The 24,174-nt window shown below is 36.0% G+C and overlaps 1 protein-coding gene across 1 annotated transcript in view; it reads right to left on the minus strand.

The window, feature by feature from the left end:
- The window catches only part of LOC138697571 (ABC transporter G family member 2-like), a 117,975-nt gene extending 95,210 nt beyond the window's left edge, over positions 1 to 22,765 (minus strand). The window contains exons 1-3 of the mRNA XM_069823334.1: positions 22,277 to 22,765; positions 6,050 to 6,344; positions 498 to 736 (exon numbers count right to left, since the gene is read on the minus strand). Of these exons, the coding sequence (XP_069679435.1) occupies positions 498 to 736; positions 6,050 to 6,344; positions 22,277 to 22,363 (621 nt within the window). The 5' untranslated portion in view covers positions 22,364 to 22,765. The remainder of the gene's footprint in view (positions 1 to 497; positions 737 to 6,049; positions 6,345 to 22,276) is intronic.
- Positions 22,766 to 24,174: the final 1,409 nt, after the last annotated feature.

Below are 24,174 nucleotides of genomic sequence, written 5' to 3' on the forward strand. Positions count from 1 at the left end.
TCATTTGAAAGACTTGCTGCAGGCGTTTGGCGTTAGTTTTAGATATAGCATTCTCTATATCAAGTAATATTACGTTAGTATTTGTAGTCCTTAAAACTGAACGTAAATGTTTGTCAATGGACTCCTTAGCCTAGATTTGTTAAGTTTTATGAAAGAAAAAACTGTTTACACCTGTACGTACTGCCGAACATAGATAACACTTCTGAAAGAAATTTAAGTAATTGAGGATAATGTTATGGCTTCAATGCTCTTTACTCTTTTACTCTTTAGCATGAGGTCGAGTGATGCACTATATTAAATTTGTACGCCCATATCGTGTCTAGCAGGTAGGAGAGGTATATCAGGGAGGTATGGTTTGAACGCGTGCTGTTGCTGGGACGAAATTGAAGCACAGCACGTAATAGAATAGGATGACATCGCTGGTGTAAATTGCTCAGTGTTAAATGAAACTGAAATGGTTAAATATTAATATTTGACTGGTTTCGCATATGCTATACCTGAAAGACGAGGTGCTCACGCACAGTGAGGGTGCCGATGAAGAGGTCATCCTGCTGCACATAGGCGGAAAGGCTGGTCAGGTCGCTGGAAGTGACGGGCATGCCGTTGAGCGCCCTCTTGCCGCTCACCTGGAGACAGGGCGACCTGCGGAACATGAGGCTGTTGAGAAGCGTCGTCTTGCCGGCGCCGCTAGAGCCCATGATGGCCAACAGTTCGCCCGGGCGCGCAACTCCATTCACTGCAGACACAAATGGATGCGTTAAAAAAAAAAAAACTTATCTTCCTTGGAATTAATTAATTGTGGCAGTTTTTGGGGAACTTGTTCCGCCCTGCCATAGTCTTATCAATTAATAATAATCACTTCATTATTATCGTTCACTGAGGAATTGTTAAACTTTATCAGACAGCAATGTAACGCATCCTCTGGCACACAGCACAGACTTCATAACTGAGCTCAAAAGATGAAGAGATAAATGAAATACTAATTAAGTAATTAAAAAACAAAAGAATAAATTAAGGAAAGGAGGAAAAAAATAATTAAGAAAGAAAAGGGAAAGGAAGAGAGAAAGAAATTAAGCAAAAGAAGAACGAAAAAATGAAAGAAGAAACAGAGGAAAAAGATGGAAGAGATGAGATCAGAAAAGAAAGAATGAATGAAGAAAGAAAGCAAGAAATAAAGAAATCGCGAGGAAGGTGAAAAGGAGAAATATAAAAATAATGAAGAAAGGAAGCGATAAAGTAAGAAAAATAAAAAAGGAAAAGTAAGAAGACAATAAAGAACATATGCTTGAAATAAGAAAAGAAAAAAGAGAAGGTAGAATTAATGAAAAAGAAATACAACAGAAGCGAGGTAAAAGAAGGAAAAGAGAGACAATTAATGAATAAAGGAAGGGAAGAGAAAGAAATAAAACAGAAAAAAGAAGACACGAAAATGAAGGGAAGAAATAAAGGAAAGATGATGATGATGATGATGATGATGATGGGGTTAAGAGGTCATCAGGCCTTCTCTTCCACACCACCAGGAATATGTAGCTACGCATACATTTTTAGACAACAGCGACGAAACTAATTAGTGCTAAAATTCAAGTACATAAAAAACGTAGACACAAAAAACAACATTTACAGTTACCGTAATACAAAACGAAAAAAGAAACAACAGAAAAATGTTAAATCTGTATACAATTAAACAAAGCTTAATATCTATATTAATACACTCAGGGACAAAAAAACCCGGACACTTCTATATTTGCTTGTATTTTGTTGCAAATTATTTCAAAATGAAACAAAACCCATTTAAACAAAATAATGTTTCATTTAGCACCTTATACGACAACATTTGAAAAAAAAATCTCTGATGAGAAAATTTACAAAAAATTACAAAGGGCGTATAACTATGGCATCGTTTGGTCTAACTGTTTTTTTTTCATTTTATGGTGCCTTAAACATTAAAAACTCTTTTTAGTAACGGGTATTACCCCCTCTGGCTTGAATAACTGCATCCATACGTCTTGGCATGCTCTCAATTTGGTTAGCAATGTCTTCTTGAGGAATAAGTTCCCATTCTTCGCCAAGTGCTCGCCTCAACTCTTGTAACGATTCTGGTCTCGGTCGTCTATTCTTAACAAGCCGTCCCAGCATGTTCCACACGTGTTCAATTGGGTTCATGTCTGGACTCCTTGCTGACCATGGAAGAACATGGATTCCCACTTCTTGGAGATAATCTCCGACCGCATGGGCAATATGCTGCCGTGCATTATCATGCATTAAAACAAAATTATCGCCTACAAATTGACCAAATGGCACAACATGATCAGCCAAACATTCATTTATATACCTATCAGCTGTTAGTCTTCCATTTTCAACAAAAACCAACTCTGTACGAGCATCCGTACACACTCCTGTCCAAACCATCACTCCACCACCTCCATACGGCACATTTTCGGAAATGCAACACTGTGAAAATCGTTCTCCCCTCCTTCTCCAAACTCTTTCACGTCCATCAGGTGAGCACAGATTGAAACGGGACTCATCGGTGAACACAACACAGCTCCACTGTCCATTTCTCCAATCCCTGTGATCATTTGCAAAACGCAGTCGTTCAACTCGATGCATCCTGAGAAGTCTGGGACCAGTTGCAGGTCTACTTGATATCAGTCCACTTGCTTTCAACCTCCTTCTAACTGTTTTGGCCGAAATTGGGCGTCCATGCATGTTAACAAATTGCTGGGCTACACTAGTAGCTGGCAGGTTGCGCTCCCTAAGAACTCTCAACACCATATACCTGTCTTCATTTGGATTTGTAGCAGCTCTTGGACGACCCGAACCTGGTCTTCTGGTATATTCTAGGGTCTCTCTATAGGCCTACCGTTTTATGGCATCATGGGTTGTGCTTCTAGCCATATTCATAATATTTGCAATGTAACGTACACTGCGTCCATCATCGTAAAGGGCTACAGCTCGAGCCACATCTTCAGGTCGCATCTTGTTTTAAGACAAATGTTACAACCCCACTTAAACTCAGAAAATTTAAAAATAAAGAAATAACGAATGATAACGATAATGAAGCACAAAATGGTTGAGACAAATTTGTTATAGCTGAGACTCCGAAAGCAAAATTGGAATATTTGGTTGTAATGGCTTGTTTATAAAACAAAAAAACAATCAACAATGTATACACGTCTCCATAACAACAGATGGCTACCATAATATTGTATGAGAAGATAATGTTTTTCAAAATACCAGCAAATATTAAAGTGTCCGGTTTTTTTTTTTGTCCCCCGAGTGTATTTCATAAACATTTCTAAGTTGATTATATTTGAGTAGAAATAGTTGTTTTCCCTTTTTTTTTGTTTAAAATATTTAAAGGCAAAAAGATGACGAAAGTAATAGTTAAGTCGTGAACATTTAAACAGCGATAAAAATAAGATTTTTCGATTTCAAAATAAGCTTATGTGTCAATAATACACCCGTTCGACCTCTTTTCTGAAGGAAAGAAAGGATGCGTAATACTTCTTAAAACAGAGAATGTTTATTTTCTTATGTAACATCCTATTTGAAGATCATACGGAAGCAAATTCACAGATAACACAAAAATTAAGAACTTCATGTGGGTTAAAGATAAAAAATTCAGCAAACTGTAAACTAATTTCTGAACAGAAATATATGTATTAAAGTGCTCTATGGTTAACATTACAAACAAACGCCGAGGTAATTCATGGGTTAAAAATGTAGTAGGCCTATATTACAGTTTAATAGGCATCGAATTAATTAGTAGATATAAATATAAATACATAAGCTAATTTTATAAATTCTGGTGAAATTCAGAGTAGCTAATGTAATTCAATGACAGCAATAGGATAGCGGTACTATGAGAAATCCTACTCCACAAATTTCTTCCACCACAAATTTCAGATATTATTTTGAGGATCGAGGAGGAGGAGGAGAAGGAGGAGAAGAAGGAGAAGGAGGAGGAGGAGGAGGAGGAGGAGGAAAAACAAGGTAACAGTGATGGTTACCGCCACATCTCAGACTTTGATGATCAAAATAAAAATAACCACCAAACTCGAAAGAAAATAACCTCAAGTCGAAGAAAAATTACTTAAACATATTATATTTGTGTTCTCAAAATATCTCCTTCTACAATTTAAATCGGTTATTAAATTAATAAATATGGTGTGTGTTACATGTACAACATGAAGACTTTTAAACATGAAATTTAACGGAAATAAAATATAAAAATTTGCAAAGAGAGCAAAAGTAACAAAACTTTTCAAAAGTTTGGGCTACATTACATCAAAAAGATTAAACGAAGACATGAAAGAAAGATTACAGATATACAACAAATAATTAGGCCTAAATGACGTATTGTAAAGACGTTTTAAGAATAAAATGAAAAGAGATGTAATGCATGATAATGATTTCAATGCTACCCGGCCAAAACGAAGATATAGGGCAAAACTTAAAACCTACAAATATTGTAAAAGATACAATTCTTACTCAAAGAAACTGGAAAGAATAGTTCACCTTTTAGATAATGAAGTCTGTTTATTCTATTGTTAATATAGACCTAGTAAAGAAAACTGATGAGGTTGGTCATGTAACATAATAATAGATATTAGCTAGTTTTTATGAATAGGGTTTTCGGCTCCACGACTGCTTTTATTAATTGACGGATTAATTATTAGGCCAACTTATTTCATGGCCTAGAGCCGTTGGTTTTGGGTGGAGTAAGCGCTCATCGTAGCCGTAGCGTTAAGGAGAGCGTCGACTAGAAGGAAATTTTTCCCGATTTAATTTATCAACATTGTAACACAATCTATTTTCTGTTTACCTCTCGATTTCCCGCGACTCAAACATCACGTTACAAGTTACAAGCTCGGCAACTTATTGCTGAACCTCGAGGGGGGAGAAAGCTGTGGACTACGTGTAAAAAAAAAACTTGTTTAAAGGCATCCGCACAGTCAATATTCGTCAAGTTTTGCAGCAAATAGTACATTCGTAAAAAAAAGTTTGACTTCGAAGATTCTATGATAGACTTCGCTGCCCTGAAAGCATGCCGAGTTGACTTATAAAAAAAGCACCTATTACAAATGTTATATTAATGATGATAGGCCTAATAGGTTAAATAAATATGTAATGTTTAAATTACCTTAGACCTACTGTATTATTTCATTAAGATTAATTAAATTAGACTTACTTTTTATTTTTCTACTGTTATTTAAAGTCAATTATTTTTGCCGTGTCGTTAATTTACTAGTTTTATTTGAGAACAAGGTAACACATTCGTTCATACACTCAGGGTTTTTGAAGTTGTAATAAAGAACATGGATAATAACTTATAATAAAAGGAATCTAATACCTATTACTGATCATGCACGAGTTGTTGTTTGGGAGAGTAGGCTGCGAATATGGCTGGCCTAATACTGAAATATTTTAGCTTTCATCTTGTTTATAATTTATGTTTTTTTTTTTTAATTCGTCACCATGACAACGAGTTTTCTTCTGATTGTGTTCTGGTTGTCGCGCTATCAATAGGCATTTTCTTGTAAATTAGCCTGCAAGATCGTCAGATATCCTAGAAAATCATTGATTGTGGGTCTATCTGAAGGAAAGAATGTTCTTCAGCAAATCTACGACAATAATTGATGAGTTGAACTCCATCGCACATACTGTGACAGATATTCCAGAACACGAACTCAGAGACAGTTACTTATACATAAAAGAATATACACCATCTACGATGAAGTTATGGCAGTGTGTGTTGATACAAAAAATCCCATTTGATGTGCAATATGGCAGTGCCAAAATTTTTGCGATATTATAGAAAATGGGTAAAACACGAGCGATTAAATTTATATTTTTTCTTAAAAAAAACAATGATTTCAATAAATACCACTAGAGGTTTCGAGTTTCTCTAGTTAAATTTACTGGAAACTGACACTCGTAAATGTATCCGTAACCTTAAAGCCTCTCGTGGCATTACCATTTATGGGGACATATTTATGTATATGCATGAATTTCTAGGCCTAATGAGGACAATTGAAATGCGCACCGTGTTTGAGGATGTGCTTTCCCTGCCGCTGTCCCGAGGCCCGATGCCGTCGCCAGTACCAGAATCTACCCCTGCTACGGCGAACTCCTGATGCATACACGTTGATGTCAGTCCACGTGTAGGTGATGCGGTCCGTTGAGAACTCGGAATCTCCTCCAGTCCAATCGCCGTCGCCTCCACCGCCACCACCTTCGCTGCCGCTCCGCGTAAAGGAGCGGTGTAGGCTGTTCATGCAGAAGCCCATCTCGCAGTCTCCTCCGCAGTCCTCATTGTGGGTGAAGCTGGACTCGCGTTCCTGTACGATTAAGAATTATTATTATTATTTCTTTCCTGTCTATTATAAAGAAAGTGTTTATTGTAACGCTATAATAATTATATTTTTATACGCAACATTAAAAATTCTTTAATTATAATTAAAGAATTTTTAATGTTGCGTACAAAAAATTATTCGAAATAACAATGCAGTCATTTACAGACCTATGTAAGCATTGTTGTATGTTAATGCATACAAATTTTCAGTTATTCTACGTTTTATGAGAGGTAAAAGTTATTTTATAAAGAACTCATGAAAGATGCGTAATCATAAATAGAGGTAAAACGTGGATACGGGTAACACAAAGAGAACAGCCTCAACTGCCAGTATTTTTTTCCCCCATTATTTTGCCTGCCACGTGCACTCAAATAATGGTCAACTTATACTGTTGAATAATTTGGATTTCAATGTCATGTTTATATTATTATTATTATTATTATTGTTGTTATTATTATTATTATTATTATTATTATTATTATTATTATTCCAAACGTGTTAAGCCGTGTGGCCTGCTACGGACTCAACCTATCTTTCTGCGAAGCTTCCAACTGACCTTTATCTATGGGATCTGTAGCAGAGGATTATTTTGGGGATTCTTTCGTTGCCCATTCTGTTAACGTGGTTCTTTCAGTTTTCTCTTTGTGTTCCTGTCTATTATACTACAGGTTCGATCTGAACGCTAAGATAAGCTACATTAATACAAAAAATGGTTTTCTACATTCCCTATTCTTAAAGAGAAAAATGTTTATAAACGTTATCTATGTAATTCATTTGGATCAACTCTGTGTATCCGTACTCTTTCTCAGTAAGTTGCATAACGGACGTGGAAATAATTAATTGCGATCGAAATTACCTGTTTTGAAAAATACTCTTCACGCAAAAGCCTAATATCATTTATATCAAAAGTGACTTTAGTATTTAAAAATTCTGTTTGGATAAACCCAACTTTACTAATTGAAGCACTGTTTGAATACATCCAGAGCACTGACAACAACCAGAAAGATCTTCAAGGGACGTGCGTAAACAACAAACTCACTTTCGGACACATCGAGAATCCAGCTATGTGTTTACGTTGGTGAAGATTATGCATGCAAAAGTATACTACGTACGATTCGTTACTGTTTCTTCTCTGGATCATAACACTATCGTGACGCAACCACATCCCATCATAAATAAGATCTTATGGCTCGTATTAGCGTCAATAGTTCAGCTGCAGCTAAGCTAACCCTCTCCCTACATCTTTGCTTCTCGCAATATCCATCCAGTGGATACGCCATTGACATTAGGAGCTCTCAAATGATAGTTGAACGGTGGTGTACAGTAGTGATGGCTACTGTCAGTAATCAGTGGGAGTTGATGATTTCCGATAAGCGATGACGTTGAAATACTGTCTCTCACAGCAAGTTACTGTATTAAGGAAACAAGCAGAGCTCTAAATAGTATGAACAACAATGATAATATTAACTTCAATTGAATGATGAGATACGGCGTGATGAAATTAAATTAAGGCAATAAAAATAATTAAATGACGCAAAAACTTACAATAACGAAAAAGAGAAACACGTCCATAAGTAAATTACAATGACAGTAATTGTAATAGTTATGATGGTGGTGGTGGTGGTGGTGGTGGTGGTGGTGGTGGTGGTGGTGGTGGTGGTGGTGGTAGTAGTAGATATAACTACACTTCTACCTGCAGAGTTTATACAGCGAAGAAATTCAACACGAGTGAAAAATGGCAAAAGAATTTTGCCTGCAGCTCTTTTGTCCTTTACGAACAGGGTTCTGTTATTATTATTATTATTATTATTATTATTATTATTATTATTATTATTATTATTACGTACTTACAAATAGCTTTTAAGGAACCCGGAGGTTCAGTGAAAGACCTGCCCTCGACAAATGAATGAATGAATGAATGGATGAATGAATGAATGAATGAATGAATGAATGAATGAATGAATGAATGAATGAATGAATGAAAGAATGAATGGTTATCACGCATCACTCTTTTTTGTGTAGTAACTTATGATTTATTGCGATGTACCGTTGCTCTGGATGCATAATTAAATTCAAAATAAAATATAAGGGTTGCATATTTGTACCGTGGAAGAGATAGGCTAAGCAAGGATTTCCGATTTCTTTTTGTGGTGAAAAATTATTTTTTTTACTTGATTATTTAACGAGCTGTATCAACTACGAAGTTATATAGCATCGATGGGAATGGTGATAGCGAGATAATTTGGCGAGATGAGGCCAAGGATTCGTCATATATTACCTGACATTTGCCTTACGGTTAGAGAAAACCTCGGAAAAAACCCAACCAGGTAATCAACCCAAACGGTAATCGAACTCGCGCCCGAACGCAACTCCGAATCGACAGGCAAGCGCCTTAAGAAAAATTATTAACGCGTTTTTATTGAAAATTAAAAAAAAAACTGCTATCATGGCCAGAGAAAAGTTCCGTAAAAATAGTGAATTTATTCTTATTCTAATACAGTAATTGTCGAAGACCGAATCGAGCCCGAGAAACCCATAAAGATTTCAGCTCGAACCAGGCCCTTGTGCCTAGCTTATATCTTACTACTGAACTCAAAATTTCACGTTGAAGCCCTTCAGAAGTTATGATATACACACATAGTTACTGTAAAGGAAAGCTTAAACCACCAAAGACCTCCCCTTCCCATCCCGAGTACAAAATCAACATTTTAGTCCTCCAGCAAGCGGTGCGTCTTTGAAAACACGTGTCACTAGGAAACTACATCAAAGTTGTAGCAATCTGGCTGTTCTATTGCAGACAGAGTCACAGCGCTTGTGTAACTTATAATCATTATGCAAACTTAAGTGTTCCCATGTGACTATACATAACGTCACCAAAGTAGACACATAGCCTACACTTGTTATTTCGGCTCATGAACGTTTGGCATCACATTTCAACCACTTTCCCCCAGTATCACATTTTCTCTCTTTCGGAAATTACACATTGGTCTATACCCTATAACAATCTTCTTCAAACTGTATATTATGAAAGCACTCTTGAAATAATTTTCAGGACTCGGGGAATTCCTGACTAAGAATTGGTGCGTTTACAGCTCACAGTATTTTAGCATGATAAGTAAGTTGTGGGAATAATAATCAATAATAAAATTGGCAATGCACTTTGGAGTGGATAATTATATATTTTTTGTCACTGTATTTATTTTGGTGAATTTCTTTGTCAACTCTTTTCGTGTTGCTCCTCCTTCTTTCAAAGGATGTCACCTCTAAACTAAAACGCAACGTAACGGCTACGTCTCACCCGTGGTGGGAATATAATGGTGTAGCAGACGGTTGACTCAAACTCGTTTTCTACTGCGCATGTCGTCACTTGGGAAGCAGCTCGCAGTGCTCGAGGAACAAAACAAACAGCTGTTGTGTGTACGTGCAGGGTGTTAATTCTTTGTTTATATATATTATATTGAATGTTATTCTTGTATCAGTAGTGCTATTAATGTGACGCATGCTATTAGTATGCCTGGATGTGCAATATCTGGTTGTTTGAGTTACAATCGAAAAACAAAAGGAACTGACGTAAAAGATTATAGGTTTCCGAAGAATGAAGACTTGGCAAGACAATGGTTGCATGCTTGTAGAAGGGAGGATGAAGTCAATTTACAGCACGATGAGTTTTCTCGCAACTCATTTGCAAAATATATTTTCATGTTAAACTTATTGTTTGACTTATTCCATAGATTGCTTTGAGGGAAAAGAAAGGGGGTAAAAATCTTAAGACTTAATGTTGTTTGAGCTCGAATATGTTCACTTCATTTTGAGAAGTGAAGTTACGAAGTAGCAGAAACTCCTAAATTAAGAACCAAAAAGCAGTCGTAATCTGAAAGTAGACGCTGTACCCACAAAAGCTCTGGCGCAGTCTTGCTTGAAACAAAAATCAACAGATCATCTGAGATTGGACAGATGTGAAAAACGGAGAAGGAGAAAAGAAATTCATGACATCATTGCCAAATAGTTCATGCACTCTTCAGGCCACTTCCAAAACCAATTCAGACGAACATGTATAAGAGGATAGTGCATTAGACCTAAATAACGAAACGTGAGTAATTACAGCATTATAATAACTATTAACTAGTATGTTCCTGTGTATAATATTGTTAAAATTTTTCATATATGAGTCGCTCCGCAGAAGGGAATAATTTTCTCATTTTCTTCAAAACTTTCTAAGCTAAAAGGACTTAATTACATGTCTCATAAAATGTTAAAGCTGTGGTATCTTTTAACAATTTCCAGACAGAAAAGGCTTCAGTAAATGGAAGGATTCAATTGTCTCGAATGTCAATAGAGGAGCAAAAAAGGCGTCAATCAATGGACATAAAATGATTATTTTCTCGCTTAACCCTAGCATTATCACGGTTGAGAAAAAATTGTCCACCCTTTTTATTTTCTAAATTTTTTTGAATTAATGAAATCTGACAGCTTTCACCTTTACTCTATTTGTCTCTAACATGATAAAGTATGCACATATGTGTAATGTTTTAGATTTCAAATATAGCAGACTAATAATTTGAAGTATTTGTTAGTGGACAGATTTTACTCACCCTTGGCATTTCATATGACCTACACTTTTAAACATTTTATAGTTTGAATTCTGTGATTTTTGTCCATTGTTGTAACTGTTTGTAATGCCGTTAAAGTCGTTTACTGTTTCACCATTTACTTGCAGTGTAGAAACTTGAGTTGGTAAATTTGTTCTTTATTTATTGGTGTTTATTCAAATCTAGTTGTATTCAGGGATACAGAACATAGACATGACTTGTTTTGTGGATAATAGCAGCCTTAATGTTTTGGGCGAAAGTGATATTATAGTGCTATTGGAAACTGATTTACCGGCGGAGTTGAAGAAAGAAAGTTCATTATTGACTCTTTTCTAAAGTTTGCTTGTTGCTATCTTTAAGTTCATGCAGTAAGATTTAAAAGGACGGGTTTATTGCCTGGAATCTCTATTTAAATCTCCACGCGCAGACAGTGAATTGGTGGTGTGCGGTAAGTGGCATTTAAAGGCAGGTGGAGGTCGTTTGCAATAAACATGGATCTTTTACTACAAATTGTGATGATATACTCATAATTTGTTAACAGTTTGAACAGTATGTTAAGTTTCGAAAGACTCCAGTACAAAACATTGTTTGCACTCCCATATTGTTTCGCTTCTTTCTTGTGAGATTTACAAACTTTGCTTCTTTTTCTGTGGGTGGTAGGTATATGACGGGAGGGGGGGGGAGAAATAAGCCCAACAGTTTGCTTGTAATATTGTCGTCGTAACTCCAGCATCCCCTCCCCTTTCACTAACACTTCAGTTAGGCAAGGTTAACCTCTATAAAATGCCTGCTTCCAGATCAAGTCGAAGATTTGTATAGATCCTTTCATTCCTGGGTTTGCTTCCCTTCACGGTCTTACATGCAATTACATAGACATTGAAAAGCTGAAACGTACCATAAACATTATATTGAAGAAACATTTCTGTAGTTTTTTTACGTATTTTCCCATAATGGAGAAGGGATATAAGACTTCATTCTGACGCTGACCTGACAGTCAACCCACAACATAACGTTATTGTACTCTATTACGCCCTTCAGTTTCACCACTGTTTATTCCCCTTCACTGTTACCCTTTTTTCCTTTATGCTCACCATGTGAATGTTGTGCTTCGTAGACAGACCTTTTCTGCCATGTCACTTTACTGCCAATAACTCTTACAAGACCCCGATTCTGATTGCCTTTATTAAACTTTGTTCATTCCACTTGGAATGCAGGACAGAACTTCAATGCACTTTTATTCAAACAGTTAGAATTCTGGAAAACCTTTCGCGTATATTTAGAGGAAAATAACTCCTCTTCTTCACGAAAGATCGTTTTACAACATACAACAACCCTCTAAATAGACAGCTTGAAAAAACTGCATTTGACAGCTTGAATGAAAACTGTCAATAAAAGTCGCAGGGTCACAAAGACGTCATGTCTAGACGGCTATGCTTTGGGAGCGCATCACAAGACGTTAGTAGGGAAGGGATTAGTTAATACAGCCTCTTGGTATTCATATCAATTAACCTACCCCACTTCCAAAACCTTACGGAGCTGAGCTGAGCTGAGCTAAGCTAGCAAGCTGCGAGAGAGTCTGCAATGCTTCCCGCGTGACGTCATCACGTAGTAGGAGAACGGACGAGGCTGCGCACTGCTTCACCATTATATTCCCACCACGGTCTCACCACATATTGGGTACGGCTACTAGATCAGATGGTACAGGTGATGTGCATTTGATCAAGTTGCACAGTGGAAGCATACAAATAAGCAATGCTGGATATTAAATAATATAACATATAATTAATTAAATATATAAAAGAATACAATTACGTACAATGAGATTAACTGACATGAAAGAACAAAGAATTAATAATGGAAAATATGTAACAATATTAAACTAAATTAAATAATCAAAAATGAGAATTAATGGACGAGTACAATATAGTGTAATACATTACTTCAGGCTCAAAGCCGTATTCATTCTTAACTCGGCTGCTAATAAATTAACACATATCTGTAGAATATTAAATTATTACAAACATACCGTATTGTATTGTAATTATTGACATTCCATGGTATTCGTACATTGCTTCACAGCTAGAATATGGAACAAGTCAAAAAACTTAATACTACTATAAAGTCTTAATTTATAGTCACAGTCTAGTTGAGATATATACAGAAGAGCTTTACAATGTAGTCTATTAGTACAACACAAAGTTTTAGTATCATTTTCATGAAGCGTTGTAGAATCTCATGAATCCACCTGCAGAATAGAAGGCGTGAGAAATTAGGTACTTTTTTTAATTTTGGCCCTAAATAATCTTATGTTTTGAGTTTTATTTTTTATATCCTCAAGGAGGCTATTAAAAATGTTTACTGCCATATAACACACATTTCTTTCTAATAGCATATAGACATGCCGATGGAGTATGAAAGCCATTGTGACGCGTATTTATGCTATGAACTGTTGAATTAGTTACGAAGTTTTCACGATTACATGCGAGAAAAATTATTATTAACGAAAAAATATACTGACAAGCCATGGGCATTATTTGTAGTTTTTTTAAATAGTCCTACACAATACCCTAGATTTGGCACCTACTATTACTGTAATTACTCTTTTTTGTAGTATGAATATACTATTAGTATCGTGAAATTTCCCCAGAATATTGTTCCAAAACACATTACTCAGTGAAAGTATGCAAAGTATATTGTTTTAAGGTATTGATATTTACTATCTTTTGCAAAGATCTAATAGCAAACATGCTGAATTTATTCAAATCTCACATATAAGGTCAATTAAACAGTGTTCATGGGTTAGATGAGAAACATACAATATATATAACACAGTTGTATGAACACTTTCAAAGTGTTTTATATATATATATATATATATATATATATATATATATATATATATATTGTATGTTTCTCATGCTGAATTTAGCTTGGGACTGATTTCTTTAATATGATTTTTCCAGTTTAACACATTATCGATTTTAAGCCAAGAAATTTGGTTGTTGTTTCTATTAGGGACCTGTTGTTAATTATTGCGCTTGTAATTTGCGAGGTTCAATTTGAACAGGATTTAAATTGAATTATGTTAGTTTTGTTACAATTTAATACTAATTTATTGACTGAGAATCAGTCACATATTTTGAGGAAAATTTCGTCTGTTGAAGATTGGCATGTGTTGGAGTTATTGGCTGTAATTACTATACTTGTGTCATCTGCAAATAATATGGGATGACCTACGTATTTTATTAGGGGGCAAGATCATTTATGAACACTAGAAAGTAGACTAATGAGAGGAGGAAAATGTCTAAAAAAATTTAGAAAACACCAAACAGGCGTATCTCTCCATACCTAATACATGTTACAACAATCTGGATCCTTCCAGAATAACCCATCGTAGACAGCGTATAACTTCCGCGTTCTCGAAACTTCAATACTAATCCAATAATAATCTCCGCGGCAGAACACAATTTCAAACCCTCTCGTCTGCATCTCTACACAAAGGCAAATCTCCGAGTTACTATAAGTAATTTGTAAATAACTGGTTTACATGTCTAGACAAAACAAATCTCCACGTGTAACCTGTTTACATGTCTAGGCAGAAGGCGAATTCCGAGTATCGTAGCAATACTTCTCGCTTAACCAAGAAACCTTATTTCCTCCTCTCTCGTCTAGCCACAATTCCTTGTTGCTATTAGGATAGAACATTCAGGAATATGCCGATAATATAGGTGGCGCTAGGTGCTGAAGAACTGCCCGAGCGATCAGCCGACGTGCACGGCTCAAAACCAAATCAGAAGTGTAGATAGAGAAACTTAGATTTTCTTCCTTTGTTAAATCGATTTTTTGCCTTAGCTAAGTAGATCTAAAAATCTTATCGAGTTTATATTATACAGGTTGCTAATGAGATATAATTATAAGAGTAAGGTAGTGTTTCCTACTGTAGGCCCTATAAAATTAGAACAACTGTATAAAAGATCATTATTGTTTAATAAATATTATGTCATAAAATAAAATGGTTTCATCATGTTGAGAGAATAGCAAGAAACAGACTACTTAGTGACAGGCTAATTGAGGAAATCCCAGTGATTAACAGGAATTATTATTTTGTTGTTTAGTCAACTGTCCGAAGACAGCCCTGAACCTCACAAGTTCACAACAAGGCACCTCTCATGAGGCAACTAAGCTAAGAGATGATGGGGTAAGCCGGTTCCTTTCCCCCTTCATTACATACATCGCGACTAGCAACATATTACACTAGTCAGACTTCAGATGGATACAAACAATTGTTCTTACTCTGACATATATCGTCAAGTGAGACGTACTGCCTGATAATAGACATACCTACACTGGCGTTCAAAGATATCTGACATACGATTTTATAATAATAAGAGAGAACTTTGAAAGAGTACCGCTAGTTCTCAATAGGTGGCAACATTATTGGGGCGGTTAAAAAGTGTCGGTGAAATTGATGTACATTAAGCGTTACAGCGTTGCAACGCGTTACATTTCGTACTATGAAAACTATTGGACGTATCAAAAAACTTATTTGACAAAACTTGTTCGCATTGACTTCATCTATTACCACCATATATATATATATATATATATATATATATATATATGCATATATATGCACATAATATCCCGTAAATATTGTTATTGTTATTGTCATTTATCCATCTATATGTGAATAATGCCAAACTTGTATTAACATTCTATAACTGCGCATATATTGTACACGCGTCTGTTTCACATCTATGTCAAAGCATACCCGAATAAAATTATTATTTTTTTAAATATATTTCAACCTCCCCATGGATTATAATAAACTCTTTCAAGTAGGTTACGTGTAATATTTGCGGACTCCCCTTGTTTATAAGAATGGATTCGTTCACATTGTTGTTTATCGGATATGACGTAACCATTTCCATGGCAACGTCAGTGTAATTTCCGTTCCACAAAATCCTTTCATTTTTTTCTATTAGTGTAGATTGAATATATACATTGTACAGTACGTCAATCTATTTACTATAAGAAAGAAATCAGGGATCAATGAAACGACATCTGGAAAAGTGAGGCCGGAACAGTTGAACAAGTGGCCTAACTCCATGAAAACTATATGATGATAATGATACTTCATGTAGGCTACATTATTCCTAGTTAAATTGACTCACAAGTGCTGAATATGAACAAAATCCGTCCAATCGTTTAGGAGAAATTACTGTACAGACCGATTATTTAGTCCTGACAGCTCAGCGACACGAAAAAGGGGAAGTAATAGAAGTAGTGGGGAGAGCTACGGAGTAGAGATAAGGGCGAGCGGTCAGTAAAGGAATGTATACAGCTTAACTGTACTAGAAACATACCGCTCTACTCCACGCATGACATCCGATCGCTCTGAAGGCAAGCAACTGATTAATCCAAACATCCCTTGGCGTAACCAAATGGAGTCGCCTGACCAAGGCGCACATTACCGGCGACTGTTGAGGACTAAATAATCGTACTGTACACAGGCAGAAGACGTGCAAGAAACCATTTTTACAGTATCAAGGATTCTGAAAAATGCATTCTATGAAAATCACTAACAGATTTTTTGCAACAACAAAATACATTCTTTGTATGATGACTGATAAGAAATAAAAAAAAAATGCGTACGTAATCTCAACGCGCGTCAGAAGTGAAACTTAAGCTATGTATATATGTATACAGTAGATAGAGGAGGCAAGACCTGTCTGTGACCTAATCATGTGCCGTGGTTATATCACGAATGAGTATGGAGGGAGAGGATAGGTTCTAGTCTGGACTGAACTTCCGTGTCGGTGTAATATTAATCATAATGAAACAAACTCTCTTTCTGATAGCTCATTCTTTCCCCTCTCGCATAGGTCACATGCCAGGTCTCGCCTCCTCATCTCTAGTATAATAATTTATAGAGTCGCCCTGGTTGGCGCAGTTGGTATAGCGCTGGGCTTTTGTGCCCAAGTCTGTGGGTTCGATCCCGGCCCAGGTCGATGGTATTTAAGTGTGCTTAAATGCGACAGGCTCATGTCACTAGATTTAGTGGCATGTAAAAGAACTCCTGTGGGACAAAATTCCGGCACACCGGCGACGCTGATATAACGTCGGCAGTTGCGAGCGTCGTTAAATAAACCATAATTAAATTTAATGTATATAGATTTCCGGAAACGCACCGCGAAAGAGTTCTTCATGCTAAGGCAACGTAATTTTTTTATTATTTTGAAACCATAAGTTGATCACAAATGAAGCACACGAAACTAAATTGATTATTTATAAATTATTTCTTTTAATATACTGGGTGTTCAGTTCAAAATGTGTCATGCATGGCTCGTTGTATGCCATCATGTGGCTAGCCGATGAGCCTAGAGAATTCAATCTTCCTACACTATCGCAGAGGTGTATTACTTATGTGCCAGAGAAGTTGCCTAGCAAGTACGGCGTTCATTAAAAAGAGTACTTACCGATACGTACGGTAACGCCGGTAGTGGCAGGAATGTGAACTGTTTCGAAACATGTACTGTGGTGACTTTTTTCTTACTATCGGGATATGTGGAGAGGGTTAAGACGATTACTTACGCATTTGTTGACATTAACTTCGACGGTCAACATGGACACGGAGTATCTGATTTGTGCTGTGGAATGTTGCCGTACGCAACCGATGTACGACTTGCCCGCGCAAAGCACAGTTCGAAAGAGGTTATGGTAGCACACAAACCGTACAGACCGCCATCTGTTGCTACGAGTTCAAGTTATACCGTACACGTTCTCAAGCTCAGATTGAAAGCCTTGATTAATAGGCAACTTCTCTGACACAAAAGCTGAAACTCGCTTCAAATCGCTGATTCATCAACAGTGACGTCATGACACACTTTGAAATGAACACCCAGTATTTGATGAGCACTTTTATTTCATTTCACTTTTTCATGTAGGTAGTAGTTCACTTCAATTTAATTCTAAATCACTGATAAAAGTTGGATCAGACACTGCACTCGTTGATTGTTGGCGGTGTATGAATATTCATTAAATCGTTGACACTTTGAAACTGTACTGCAGACGAGAGGCTATAAAATGTTTTTTTTTTTTTTATGTTCTACATTTTCGCATTCATTCCAGTTTACTATTTGTGGTTTTTTGTCTCAATTTTCATTATACGCTTTCTTTTACGCCACGAAAAGACGTTTTCAACCCCTGATTTGGGCATATTTTCTAGCAAAAAGCTTATCAACAATTTCAGTTACTGGTTTCAGCTGTATAACGTCACAACAATACACAGAGCAGCTCCGCTACCACTAGTTTATGCATTAATTTGTATAAATTGGTGCAAAACCGTGAATAATTTATTTATGCGATAACATAGCAACGTTCACAATCCCGTAGCAACAACACATAAAGCACTCTTAAAACTTCCGCACAAAATTTTGTTTCAGAACCTTCGACTTGTTCTTAGCTAGATAAACATTTCTGTGGTTAAGCAACAGTTTAGTGTATACAGTCACGAAGCTCAATACGTGGTAAATATGCATCCATAGGTAGTTGCTAACCACTAGGATCGCTACTATCACCTCATTACAGACAATGCGAAATAGTACCGGCACAGTCTATTGTCCCTAGCACCCTCACAACTCAAGCTTCGTGACTGTATATACTAGACTGTGGCTAAGCGATCGGGACTCGTGCTCCGACATTGCGCTTGGACAAGGCGACGCTCTACTGAGTTTTTCTAATTTCTACAATTTTCATTTTATTTTATTTTTTTTTAATGTTACATCAGTTAAATATGACTAAAACAGATGTGCACAATTTTCTCCAATTTTTATTTGGAAAAATATGTTCAGAAAAAAGATGGCATATATATATATTGTTTAAACGTAGTATATATTTAATAAATATTTAACTTACCTCACACAAAGATAATCAATTTCCTGAAAGTTTAAAATGAAGCTAAGACTCCCTATAATGAAATGGCTCATTGGATGTTCCTAGTCAAAATACTTCACTAGTAAAAAAAATAATTTGAACTTTTTCTTTGCTTTTTAAGTTCACTGCCGGACATAAAAAATCACAGCTTTCTTAATTAGGCCTATATCTGTACATGAATGTAACATTTCATTCACAGATCTGTTGTGAATATGTGTGCAAAGTTTCATTACTCTGGGTATAGCCATTGAGGAGAGATCTTATTTCTAGTACGTTAAAATTTAAAAAATCTGATTTGCGGTAAAATCACTGCATATGCATTCTAAATATATAACCATTTACATGGAATAAACTGAATTTATAACTCAGAATAAAGATATTGCGATGAAATCTTCACTACAGTATTCCTCAAGAAACCGTGAATTTTTGCACCATATTTAAAAATGAAGATAATGACTGGCTAAAATTCAGAAGCGAATCTCCTTATTCTATTATCAGATCCGGTTTTTTGCTAGGATTTCACCAAACTGTAAAACAAATGTCAGCTTATCTTATGGCGAATCCTCGGACTCGCTAGATAACCACACAGTTGATACAGCTTCGTTAAGCAACAAATTAGAAATAAACATTTCACTTAGGTTAATTAATGCTCAACCTTGCAATGCAAAGCGAGAAATTAAATTTACCTTGTATAATCACAAGCCATACCTGCTTTTCTGTAGCCATTATCTTGGGCACGAATTTAACTTAGCATTTTCTTATAGAGTTGGAATGCAGAGGTACACTAACATTTCGCGTGCGTAACATAGCCTACTCGTAACAGACATCGCAAGGGAAAGTCGAGTTTGCTGTCACAAATTAAAAATTGTGGCACACGTTTCCAAGATAAGGCTCGTCCTATACATAACCTTGCCTGAAATCATTGCTTCACGCGATTAGAGTGCAAATATTGACTTGTTATAGAAATTGGGAATTTACAGTATTAGGAAGCTTTATAAGAAAATGATTAATTTCTAATTACCCACCTAAATACATGCAAAAAGATATACTACATACAAATACCAGTAAACTATTCTTTGCGAATTTGTGGATTACCACGATAATGTGGACACTTTTACAAATAATAAATATCAATAGCATTGCAAAACAAATTCAAAATTTATAAATTCAAAAGTGATTCTGGGGTAATGTCGTCGCCTTCCAAAATAAGACGAAGTAATAGTTAAAGTCGAATTACACCTGAATGGTGCAAGGTTTTATAAACGAGTTGACTTGCCTGCCGATACGGAGTTGCGTTCGGGCGCGGGTTCGATCCCCGCACGGGCTGATTACCTGGTTGGGCTTTTTCCGAGGTTTTCCTCAACCGTAAGACAAATGTCAGGTAATCTATGGCGAATCCTCTGCCTCACCTCGCCAAATACCATCTGACTATCACTATCCCATCGATGCTAAATAACCTCGTAGTTGATAGAGCGTCGTTAAATAACCAAGTAAAAATAAAAAAACGAGTTGATCGATTCTATGCATGATATTGGGATGACTACTGTATTACAGACTCTGGGGCAAACAGAAAATGTCAGAAGAAGCAATATTTCTGATGAACTCATACGCTTTAACCTCCTGAGTCCTGGGACATCTGTTGTTTTTTATTTTTAAAGTTCAATATAATTATACACTTCAAACAAACGTTACTGACGTGAGGAAAAATGCTGAACAAATTCTGCAGGTTACAGTTAGGGCACAAATGCAGGTATATTATACCTATATGTCTGTATCTGCACATACATCTTATATCATAATCCTGTATGAAGTATAGTATAGTATACTATACTCTCAGAACTCAGGAGGATAAGACGTTATAAGTCCTTAAAAGCATCACACCCGGATCAGGAAGCTTAATAAGAGAGGAACTCATTTCTAACTCTATACGAGGCAAATGTACAATAAAATAAAGCATTCGTTGAACATTTGTGGATTACTTCAAGACACGAACATATTGGCAGTTTTCCAAGTAATAGTACCGTCAAATGGGCAAACTTGGAACAGTGTTTAACTTGGAATATTATCATAGGGTATTTTCGTTTTGTCACAATGGCAACATAATCTTCACTTGTTACTTTATTGTGCAACACATTGGTTCTATTACAGTTTGGTGTTACTGTGACAAAACGAAAATCCCTATGATAATGTTCCAAGTTAAACACTGTTCCAAGTTTGCCCATTTGACGATAATTAAAGTTTGTTCAATGAAAGAATACAGTGATGTAAACACATGCTCGTGTAAACATAATGGGGGGAAGGGGTCTTGAAATCTCCGATTTTCGCTTAGATTCATCTAAATACTGTAACTAAGCATTACATAAAATATAAACGACTTACGTTGCTTATATATTAAATTAGTTTTATTTCCAATAACCAAATGAATTAAATAAATTTACTGTACTTCTGTTATTTTCTGTATGTTAAAAAATACGTTTAAATTACTTAATTTAGTTATATTACAAGGAGGAGTAATAGCCGCTATACTCAACGGTATTTTCTTAAACTCCGAACGCTCTAAAGTCTTGTTTACATGAGCAGTGTTGCCAAACTATGTAGGATTCCACAAAATGTGTGGAATTTTCATTGTTGTGTGGAATGATTAGCAGTGTGGATTTTGTGTGGAATTCTCACAGTTAAGCCCACTAAATTTTTAGTTAATTACGCTTATATGACACAAAGTTTTAACTACACCCGCGATGCTATGTCACAGGCAGTCCTAAGTCTGTAAAAGTGGGAAGCAAAACTTTCTGTGTAAAACCAGCTTTCCCCTCTATCCACGTCCACCCACTCCTATAGTATTAGAAACGAACTCGGACTTACTCCTGACTTATTTATAAGCGCAATTAGTATATTCTACAGGTACAAATCCCTATTTCTAGCACAACTCGAACTCGCCGATGCCTTGGAGATGATTCCGCTTTTAAAGTATTCTTAACGACATGACTGACTTTATTTGAGTTTTGAATTCCAGTACTGCGTTTCTCTTTCACATTGGTTTCAAGAATGTTCCCAGATATTCAAATGTGTTTACTCATCCAAATACTTCTATTCGAAGTTGTATATAATAATAATAATAATAATAATAATAATAATAATAATAATAATAATGTGATTATGTTCATGATAGAATTATTCCTACAAAGTGATCATAACTTGTACGTCAAAATACGAGTAAACAAGTACCTTGCTCCTTGGTCACATTCTTTTATCATTTCTACCTTTTCTACACAAATTATTGAAACTAGCAGCGGTCTATAGAAGACACTAATGTTTTACATGTGTCACCTATATAATTGCAACATTAAAACTTAAAAATAACTCGCAGTCATAACCATCTATAGCAGTACTTACAATTGAAATAGAGTTATATGATGTTTTCCGATGTCTCGAAGTTGCATCCAAGAGACATTCTTGTTCATTTTCGTCACTTTTTGTCATCGTGTCAACGTACTTTAAAGACACTCTTAAGATACATACACTTCACATCTAATAGCGTTTCGTTCAAACGATTTGGGACATCGTCTGTCTCAAGTCTTTTACTCTGACATCTTACGACAATGTTACTACTACCTTCGATTAAACTAATCCACTAACTTCTACTTGTACCGTTTTAGTCTATAAACTTGCCACATATTAACATTTAAATATTGACAAAAGTATATGTCTGAAATTGCCTCCTACAATGTTACACTCGAAAATCAGGAAACGTACAAGATAATGGGAATTTCCCGAAACGGCTCGAACTCGACAATTCCTAAACCGTTACAATGTAATAATGTCCGAGGGTGCGTAGAGCACCTCCGGTAATCGGAGACATGTGGGAGTGTGGGAGGGGAAAGAACTGACAGAGGTGAATGTTGCGTAACACAGACTGCAGCGCTGACATGTATCTTCATAATGGAGGCCGTGGGACTAATACGGCTTCATAAACCAAAGACTCCTGCTCTCTGACGATATGCTGCTTTTATTTATTTAGACTGCACTATGTACTGTCTTCAGGGCTGTCCAACTTTCGCCCCACCGCTCTTCTAATATCTCTACTAAAATGTTTGCATATTACATTATGTGTCTGCGATTTATTAATTAATTATGATTATTTACTATTATTCATTATCCACTAAGTGAAAACTGTATTTTTCTCGAAGACACATTAGTGTTAAACGTTTATAATCATACACAATTTAAATTTAAATTTTAACAAAATAAGCTCTACAAAATGTGTTGAAATTCCCAAACTCCATAATCCTAAAATGAAGACTTGAATTGACAAACATCTCAAGTCCAAAATTTAACGAATTTTACTTTTTGTCTGACATATCGATGGCTGAAAACCAGACTGTTCTAAGTCCAACTTTTTATAAGAAAGAAATCTATGTTTCATTGTGTTCCAGTTCTTGTCTGCATATATGAATCGAACAAAATTGTAAATATTCTTCTCCATAAGGTTGTTATGAAGCTATTCCAAATTGTTTCATGAAGCTTTGAATGTCAGGAGCTTAAAATAGCTCTCCTGAAAAAAAAAAATAGTAAAATGGACTTGGAACAGTCTGGTTCTGGGCCATCGATATATTGCAAATCAAGCTTTCAGGTATAGAGTAACTCCCGGTAAAGTTGATTTGAATAATTTCGAGGTAAAAATTTTTCCGGGGCCAGGCATCGAATCCGGGACCTTTGGTTAAACGTACCAACGCTTTACCAACTGAGCTACCCGGGAACTCTACCCGACACCGATCCATTTTTTCCCTTTATATCCACATACCTCAAAATGGGCTGGCAACCGTCAAGCAACCAACATTGAGTGCACACTAACTCTGTGTGACTTAAATTGTGGTTTTCTGTAACGTACAGTGACGTGTATTATGCAAATCAAGCTTTCAGGTATAACTCCCTGTAAAGTTGATTGCTTGACGGTTGTCAGCACACTTTAAGGTATGTGGATATAGAGGGAAAAATTGGATCGGTGTCGGGTAGAGTTCCCGGGTAGCCCAGTTGGTAAAGCGTTGATACGTTTAACCAAAGGTCCCGGGTTCAATGCCCGGCCCCGGAACAATTTTTCCCTCGAAATTATTCATCGATATATTGTTTTGCAAAGGCTATTAACCTGTAAAAAGGAATATCCCAAGTCCAACTCTAAGCCTGTATTTGTGAATCATACAAATATTTATTCGCATTTCAATACTCTTATATTGCAAGTCTTTATAATTTCTTCGCTTTCCTGAAAAAAATACTTCAATGGAGATTTGTCAATT

This window comes from Periplaneta americana, chromosome 1, assembly GCF_040183065.1.
Source record: "Periplaneta americana isolate PAMFEO1 chromosome 1, P.americana_PAMFEO1_priV1, whole genome shotgun sequence".
Classification (NCBI taxonomy): domain Eukaryota; kingdom Metazoa; phylum Arthropoda; class Insecta; order Blattodea; family Blattidae; genus Periplaneta; species Periplaneta americana.